The 9,800-nt window shown below is 39.1% G+C and overlaps 1 protein-coding gene across 1 annotated transcript; it reads right to left on the bottom strand.

The window, feature by feature from the left end:
- Positions 1 to 2,659: 2,659 nt before the first annotated feature.
- On the bottom strand, positions 2,660 to 9,512 carry LOC106092562 (uncharacterized). Its single transcript, XM_013259441.2, has 7 exons — positions 8,597 to 9,512; positions 8,137 to 8,291; positions 7,962 to 8,070; positions 6,140 to 6,240; positions 5,962 to 6,084; positions 2,992 to 3,115; positions 2,660 to 2,910 (listed from the first exon to the last, which is right to left on the bottom strand). Exons 1-7 carry the CDS (start codon positions 9,510 to 9,512, stop codon positions 2,660 to 2,662), a joined length of 1,779 nt encoding a protein of 592 aa, XP_013114895.2.
- Between the last annotated feature and the right edge of the window lie 288 nt (positions 9,513 to 9,800).

The raw sequence follows: 9,800 nt of genomic DNA, 5'->3' as shown, positions 1-9,800 counted from the left end.
AGAACAGAGCCCTGGGGTACACCTGCGGTCAATTTGTGCTCATTGGATGAGAACCCAAGAAGGAGAAGATTATACGAGATGCAGATGTGAATAGATATGACATACCAATCGCAAGAGAACACATGCTACTCGCCTATGCCGACGACATCGATATCATAGGTCGGGCATCGGAAGTAGTAACTGCAGCCTTTGAAAGAATCGAAAGAGAGTCAGTGAAAATGGGTCTGACAGTAAATGGAGATTAGACGAAAGCCCTGCACAACCGAGCAGGTTGGGAACCGCAACTTTGAGAGAGTCAGTGACTTTATCTACTTCGTCACCGCCGTAACCGAAACGAATGACACCAGTTTTGAGATTAATCGAAGAATAATACTGGCAAACAGATGCTGCTTTGGACTAAGTAGGTAGTTTAAAAACAAGGCCACCTCTCGACAGACGAAGATTACGCTATACAAGACACTGATACTACCTGTGCTGTTATATGGTTCTGAATCATGGGTACTTGTGAAAGCAAATGAGACAGTGCTTGGAGTATTTGAGAGAAAGATTCTTCGTAAAATATATGGACCAGTTTGCGTTTACGGAGTATGATCCACGAGCTGTATGACGACGATAGCATAGTTACACGCATCAAAATGCAACTTCCAATTAAAGTAAAGTAAGGATGAAAACCCATCTATAACGACTCGAATAGTGCGATCTTTGAGAAAGCTGGAAATAAATCGAACGAATCCATTACCGACACCAAATGTAACAAGCTTTGTAAGTAGTGCAGCGTGCCGGACCCTCTCAAATACCTTGGAGATATCCAGAGCCACAACCTTACTTTCACCAAACTGGTGGATTGAGCGACTCTAACGTTCCGACAGCAGTGCCATGATGTCGCCCGTAGAGCGATTTCTGCAGAACCCATACTTTTGGTCGCTGAGAAGTCCATTAGACTCTAAATATCTCACGAGATGGTGATTAACCATGATCTCCATGACCTTGAGACCCCATAAAGTATATATATTCTTGATCGTCGTGACATTCTATGTCGATCTAGCCATGTCCGTCCGTCTGTTCGTCCGTCTGTCCGTCCATCTGTCTGTCGAAAGCACACTAACTTCCGAAGAAGAAAAGCTAGCCGCTTGAAATTTTGCACAAATACTTCTTATAAATGTAGGTCCGTTGGTATTGTAAATCGGCCATATCGGTCCATGTTTTGATATAGCTGCCGTATAAACCGATCTTGGGTCTTGACTTCTTGAGCCTCTAGAGTGCGCAATTCTTATCCGATTGGAATGAAATTTTGCACGACGTGTTTTGTTATGATATCCAACAACTGTGCCAAGTATGGTTCAAATCGGTTCATAACCTGATATAGCTGGGGACTTGACTTCTTGAACTTCTAGAGGGCGCCATTCCTACCCGATTTGGCTGAAATTTTGCATGACGTATTTTATTCTTACTTTCAACAACTGTGTCAAATAAGTTTCAAATCGGTTCATAACCTGATATAGCTGTCATATAAACCGATCTGGGATCTTGACTTCTTGAGCCTCTAGAGTTCGCAATTATTATCCGATTTGCCTGAAATTTTGTACGACAGATTCTCTCATGACCATCAACGTACGTGTTTATTATGGTCTGAATCGGTCTATAGCCCGATACAGCACACATATAAATCGATCTCTCTATTTTACTTCTTGTTTTTCTCCAAATGCCATGTTGACATCACTGTATAACGGTATTACAGGAAATTAAGTTGCCATACGAATTTGAAATTAACCAAAAACTAAACCAAACGGTTGGTGTGTCCATGTAAATGTGTGACGTTTGTAATCTGTATTCGTTCTTCGTTCGGTACATTCGTTCCTTGGTACATTTGAGAACCGTATCATTTCCAAAGGAGTCAACATTTTGTCGATTGTGACGCTACAACGTTACCACGACATGTGGGTGGCGCTTTGTTATGGTCCTATTTTTTGTGGTTTTGTCTGGGTGATGATGATAGCGGCGATGATGGAAATCAAATTGTGACTCGGCAACAAAAGAGGCGACAAAGCGCAGGAATACTCCCTGGGCATGCATTCACTCCATGTAATGCATCTTGGTTTACTAGGTTTAGCTACATACAGTCCTTCCAAAATAATGGTGCCGCATAGGTATTTACATGGGAATCAAAGAGCGAGAAAAAGTCACAAAAACGAAAAGTTTGAAGTATCTCCAAGCAAGGGGCGGTATTATTTGGTGATAGGGAAATCTTTTTGTTGGGGGAGCAAAAACAGGAACATGTAATGCCACAAACGGCTTATTTGCTTGTTTTTGTTTTTTTTTTGTTGTAATATGGAGGTTTGTTTTTGGCATTGCATTAAGTTTGCTCCACCGTGGCATATGTAGCTATTCCCATGGTACTAATGAAATGTTAAATTTGGCGTAACTGGAACAAGTGGAGAGTAAACCCCCACAATAGCCAAAATCGAAAATAAAGGAAAATCCAAATCCAATGCAAAGCAAGAGAGAGAAAAATTGAAACACCAAACAATGACCATAAACAAATTTAATGCAAATTTGCAATTTTGTCGTTTTTCTATTTTCCCTCACAACGTATGGTGTGCAACTTATATCTATGATGGGCTTAAAGTAACGGTGCTGGTGCTGATGCTGTTGCCGAATTTTATACACATGACTCCTGCCGATATGCCAATCGAAAACCACGTCCCACATATTCCTCATCGCTGCGAAAGGGCAAAATAATTGGTCCCGCCGCGACATCTCGAATTGGTGCATGAGCGGTGAAATCTTCATTTGTGGTGCCATCGTTAAATCGTTCGCCGCACAGGCGCACCTGATTGATGGCCACATAGTCATCCGGGCAATTGAAGATGCCAGCACCAGCCTGACCATCGGGTACCAAGTCATTTTCATCTGCATTAATATTGAATAGAAGAAACCAAAAAAAAAGGTGAGCAGGAAGTTCTGATATGTTATTTAAGATAGCAATGTTACCTTCATTTTTGTTCACTATTTGAAAATCCAATAGCTCTGAATTGCTGCCGATTTGTTCCATAACATAATTTACACTGCATGTGTCTTTCAAACGTTCTAAGCAAATGACATAATTCATATTGTTCTGAAATGGTTTAAAATGATTAGTGTGAACAACAAACATGGAAATCAGAAAAAGTTTCGATCGAACATAAATTTCACTCTTGTAGTTGGGTTAGCTCAGACCAGGGCTAAGGAGTCAGAGTTGAAAAACTTTGCTCGACTCCCACTTCGGGCAATGGAACATTTTTTAGGAACTACAACTGTTTTTTTTTTTTTTGTTGGAAATAGGTACCATTTATATACCCATCATCTTAGTATAGGGGTACATTACTTTTGTCATTCCATAGCAGCCATAGAGTAAATAGTTGTGCAATTTTTTGAGAAGGTCGATTGATAAATGCGTAAGCAAAGGCCTCAAGAGTGAAAATCAGAAGATGCATATATATGGGAGCTATATTTTAAACTGAAACAAGTAAAAATGGGTTCAGTTCGGCCGGGCCGAACTTAGGATACCCTCCACCTCGGGTATATATGTAAACCACTTTTCGTCAAAATCCCCTGAAAAATTCATACCTTATGCCCCATAGCAGCTATATCGAAATATGTTCCGATATGTAGCAAATTCTAATAAGTACAAGTCATTGTTCAATTGTGTATAACAGAATATTGATGTTTTTGGTAGCTATATCTAAAAATAAACTGATCTAAACCATATACGACACGAATGTCGAAAAGCCTAACCTAAGTCACTCAAATTTCAATGAAATTGGATTATAAATGGGCCTTTTATGTAGCCAAGACTTTAAATCGAGATATCGGTCTATATGGCAGTTATATCCAAATCAGGGCCGTTTTGAGCCAAGTTGCAGAAAAAAATCGAAGAGCATAACACAACTCACTGTCCCAAATTTCGGTGAAATCGGACAAAAAATGCGTCTTTTATGGCCTCAAAACATTAAATAGAGAGATCAGTCTATATGGCAGCTATATCGAAATCTGGACCGATCTGTGCGATATTGCAGAAGTATGTCGAGGGGCTTAACTTAATTCACTGTCCCAAATTTTGGCAAAATCGGAAAATAAATGCGCCTCTTATGGGCCCAAAATCTTAAATAGAGAGATCGGTGTATATGGCAGCTATATCGAAATCTGGAACGATCTGTGCGATATTGCAGAAGTATGTCGAGGGGCTTAACTTAATTCACTGTTCCAAATTTTGGCAAAATCGGAAAATAAATGCGCCTCTTATGGGCGCAAAATCTTAAATCGAGAGATCGGTCTATATGGCAGCTATATCCAAATCTGAACCAATCTGAGTTAAATAAAAGGAGAATGTCGTGTGGCCTAAAACAACTCACTGTCCCAAATTTCAGCAAAATCGGATAATAAATGTGGCTTTTATGGGCCTAAGACTCTCAATCGGCGGATCAGTCTATATGTCAGCTATATCCATATCTGGACTGATCTGGGCCAAATTAAGGAAGTATGTCGTGTGGTCTAACGCAAATCACTATCCCAAATTACAGCAAAATCGGATAATAAATGTGACTTTTATGGGCCTAAGACCCTTAATCCGCGGATCGGTCTTTATGGCAGCTATATCTAAATCTTGACCGACCTGGGTCAAATTTAAGAAGGATGTCGTGTGGCCTTACACAACTCATTGTGCCAAATTCCAGCAAAATCGGATAATAAATGCGCCTTTGTGGCCTCAAAATCTAATACCGGAAAATCGGTCTATATGGCAGCTATATCCAAATCTGGACCGATCTAAGCCAAATTAAAGGAGAATGTCGTGTGGCCTAACACAACTTACTGTCCAAAATTTCAGCAAAATCAGATAATAAATGAGGCTCTTATGGGTCTGAGACCCTAGATCGGCGGATTGGTCTATATTACAGCTATATCCAACTCTGGACCGATCATGGCCAAATTGAGGGAGGATATCGTATGGTCTAACACAACTCACTGTCTCAAATTTCAGCAGAATCGGATAATAAATGTGGCTCTTATGAGCCTGAGATCCTAAATCGGCGGATTGGTCTATATGGCAGCTATATCCAAATCTGAACCGATCTGAGCCAAATTAAAGGAGAATGTCGTGTGGACAATAAATGCGCCTTTTATGGGCTCAAAACCTCAAGAGATCGGTCTATATGACAGCTATATCCAAATCTGGACCGATCATGGCCAAAGGAAGGATATCGAAGGTCCTGGCGCTACTCACTGTCCCAAATTTTGGCAAAATCGGATAGTAAATATGGCTTTTATGGGCCTAAGACCCAAATCGGCGGATCAGTCTATATGGGGGCTATATGAAGATATAGTTCGATATAGCTTCATTCATCCAAGGAGTGAAATCACTATCTCAGCTCCATGGACCAAATATAGATCGCACTGGACCATATTCGTCACATATTAGTCCCCATTATTACTCCTCAAATATGATCCAAATCAGACCAAAATTCGTTATGGCGGTCATGTAGATCAATCTCCCGATTTAGAATCTTCCACTCGATTCTATTCAACTTCCCTGATACAAACAGTGAGTTATATAAGACTCCTACACATCCTATCGAATATGGTAAAAATCGGATCATACCTTCGAGATATCCGCCATAAAGACCTATCTTCTGATTTAAAGACTAGGCATCAAAAAAAAGCGTATTTATTGCCCTTATCGATAGAGTTTGTAATAGTTAGTTGGACCCTTCGGAATCTTTGTCTGATATGGGTGGGTTCGGACCATTAGTTGGTATATCTGCATATAAACTGATATTCCCAATTAACTTCTAGGTTTTCCAATCCAAAAGGACAATTTCATCTGATTTCAACAAAATGTAGACAATTATACATCTGTGATGGTGGATATCGGTAGTTTGGAACGGATTTCACATGGTTTGTTTTGTTACTTATGAACTTTCTTACCAAATACGTTGCCAATTTGTCTTCTACCACTACGCCTTCAATGTCATAGTTGAAAGATTTGGCAATGCCTTCTGGTTCGGTGTAGTATTGTAAACAGCCATCTGGTGCCAAGTTTTCTTCCAACTGCAAACAAGTTATGGTTAAATATAATAAATCTACTCTTTTAAGATTTATTCACCTGTGTAATCTTTAAATTAAAAGATCGTGCACCATTCGGAACTTTTGAGAAAATCGAAAGATATATTTTTTGCTCAGGGGATTTTCCTGCATGTATATAAACTGTGGAGAAAAAGACTCTGTTACATTTGAATATTGGCAAAACAAGTAAAAAGGCGTTAAGTTCGGCCGGCCGAACTTTGGATACCCACCACCTCGGGTATATATGTAAACCACTTTTCGTCAAAGTTCGGTGAAAAATGCATACATTATGCCCCCTTAAAAGCTATATCGAAATATGTTCCGATGTGTATAATCAATTGTGTATAACAAAATACTGGTCTCTCTAGTAGCTATATTTAAAAATAAACCGATATGAACCATATACGACACTGTCAAATTTCAGTGAAATCGGATAGTAAGAGCGCCTTTTATGGGGCCAAAACTTTAAATCGAGATACCGGTCTATATGGCACCTATATTCAAATCTGGACCGATTTGGGCCAAGTTGCAGAAAATGTCGACGAGCCTAACACAACTCACTGTCCCAAATTTCGGAGACATCGGACAATAAATGCGGCTTTTATGACCCCAAAAGCCTTAAATCGAGAGATCGGCCTATATGACAGCTATATGGAAATCTTGATCGATCTAGGCCAAATTGCAGAAATATGTCGAAGGGCTTAACTTAACTCATTGTCCCAAATTTCGACGAAATCAGACAATAAATGCGCTTTTTTATGGCCCCAAAACCTTAAATCGAGAGATCGGTCTATAGTTATATCTAAATATATCTAGCTATATCTAAATCTGATCCGATTTTAATTAAATTTTGCACATACATTGAGACTTCACAAAAACGACTCCACGCCAAATTTGGTGAAGTCTCAATGTATGTGCAAAATTTAATTAAAATCGGATCAGATTTAGATATAGCTGCCATATATATTTTGCCACAATTTTGGTCCGATCTTTAAAAAATTTAGCATGGGGTGTTTTATTCAACCTCCTCATATGTATGCAAAATTTCATAAAAATCGGTTCAGATTTAGGTATAGATCCCATATATATCTTTCATCCGATTTGGACTATTAAGGCTGTAGAATTCACAATTTTGGTCCTATCCTTTACAAAATTTTGCATGAGATGCTTTATTTGACGTATTCATATGTGTGCAAAGTTTCATAAAAATCGGTTCAGATTAAGATATAGCTCCCATATATATCGTTCATCCGATATGGCCTTGTAAGTCTGTTGAATCCACAATTTTAGTCCGATTTTGCATGATACGTTTAAATTGACGTTCCAATACGTGCGCAAAATTTCATTAAAATTGTTCTTAATTTAGAAATAGCTTCAATGTGTATATTTCATCCGATATGGACTTTTAAGGCAGTAAAATCCACAATTTTGGTCACATCTTAATAACACATGCTGGGACGTTAATCTCTATTTGACGCCCCAGTATAAGTCATTAAAATTTGCACAGGTTTCGATATAACTCCCATATAATCTTTTATCCGATATGGCCTTAAAAAGAAGTGGAAATCCAAATCTTTTGTCCTATGGTAGGAAAATCTTGCTGGTTTCTAAATTGCTATTTCAGTTGGTATCCAAATGAAAGTCTGACTAGATTTCGAGATAAGTTCTACTTACAAAAAGTACTACATGCACTAGGTGGTGTAGGGTATTATATAGTCGGCACCGCCCGACTTTTGCCTTTCCTTACTGGTTATTGAGATACGTTTCGTCGAACATTACATGCATTGAATAATTCATCTGCATTATCACATCTTATGAACATGCAAATTTAGACTAAGGTATACAAAGACCACTTGACTTACTGTGATGTCCTGTATTAATGCCACATAAAATAGGAACAGCAAAATTAACATTTTGACCAGACACAACAAATTGATCATCTTCGCAATTTCCATCTGTTGGACGATTAAGCTGAAAATGTAGAATTCAAACATACAACAATTATGCCAAGAATGATAGTTTCGAATACCTTTTTACCTCAAACATCAGAAAGTCCACTCGCACCTGTTGTACATTTTTGCGTATATTAACAATTAGAACACAAATCATGGCTTCCCTATAGGATTGGGGATAATTGGGACTCTCGAAGTAGGTAACCGATTGTTCAGTATTATCACCACAGCCAGTTAAAACTAAGAAAAAAATATAAGTTTACTGTCTCTTTCTTTTAAATACCCACTTTTTGGCAGCTATGTTAGGTTGCCCAAAAAGTAAATGCGGATTTTTTAAAAGAAAGTAAATGCATTTTTAATAAAACTTAGAATGAACTTTAATCAAATATACTTTTTTACACTTTTTTTCTAAAGCAATCTAAAAGTAACAGCTGATAACTGACAGAAGAAAGAATGCAATTACAGACTCACAAGCAGTGAAAAAATTTGTCAACGCCGACTATATGAAAAATCCGCAATTAATTTTTGGGCAACCCAATACTTACATATGCAACAGACTCCCACACCATCGGCGCAACGTTCTGTGGGTATACCACCAAGTGTCTTACACTCGAACTCATGATAGCAGGTGCCTTCCATCGAACGTATATCGCCCATATTTACGGAACACTTGATATTGGCAAATTTAATTACCTCAAAGAGGCTAAGGAAACCTTTACTCTTGGTTTTACCTTTGGGAATAACATTGCCATGTTTTTGCAACAGATTAACCTTGGAGGGAGAACCAAAAATCAATAGATTCTTAAGTTTGTCGGCAATGTTGAAGGGAAAGTAACCAGGAGGTTTCATGATGGTAGTGAAAGTTGTCGATGGTTTCAAGGAGGGAGCTGTGGTAGAAGTTGTTGCATTAGATGAGGTGGGTGTTGTCATCATCATCATCTGATCCGTGGGAGCAATCGTGGGCATATCTGTTTCTGGTAGAGGTGGCATTTCAGGTTCCATTGAAGGTTCAACAATTGGTGGGGCTTCGGTTTCAGCAGCTGTTGGAGGGGCAGCCTCAGTTTCAGCTTCCATTGGTTGCTCCGTTTGCATTTCTGTTATCATCGGCTGCTCCTCCGAAGGCATTGGTGTAGTCATTGGTTGCTCCTGTTGCTTTTGGGGAAACTTATGCCAAAATAATCGCGGCATTGGATACAAAGGCTGATACTTCAGTTGGTAAGGATTCTCATGCAATCGATATGTTATTCGCATTAATCCTCTATCATAGGGCATCTTTGCTGATATGTTTACACTATTCTCCTCCAAAGAGTCATCTGCGTTGGATGCATTGCTCTCGTTCAATTGCCTAAAGGTAACAAATTTGCCATGATGATGAAGTGATGATGCACGGCTGCCGGCACCATAGATAAAGACTAACAACAAGGAGAGTAGGTGCCTCCACTTCCAATTGATGGATGACATTGTTGACGGAAGTATAGCAAGCAACTGTCATTAGCTGAAGCTGCAAGCTTGCCACAGACCTAGCAAAGTCTGGGTGCAGCCAAGAAATTTAATTTCTTTTTCATTTATCATAATTGGAGCATTAACTGTCAACATTGAGCATCAGTACCAAGTGCTTCCGCTGCCATCTCCACTCAATAGCAGATCTTAGGTGCCAAGGTAACATTCACTTTTTTAAGCCATCTTTCCAGCTTAATGTGTGATTTGCCATTTGCAGTGTTGTTGATTCTGTTTGGCCATGGTGATAAC

This window comes from Stomoxys calcitrans, chromosome 2 (assembly GCF_963082655.1).
Source record: "Stomoxys calcitrans chromosome 2, idStoCalc2.1, whole genome shotgun sequence".
NCBI lineage: Eukaryota > Metazoa > Arthropoda > Insecta > Diptera > Muscidae > Stomoxys > Stomoxys calcitrans.
The sequence above is the reverse complement of the archived record's forward strand: the minus strand, read 5'-3'. Positions and strand labels throughout refer to the sequence as shown.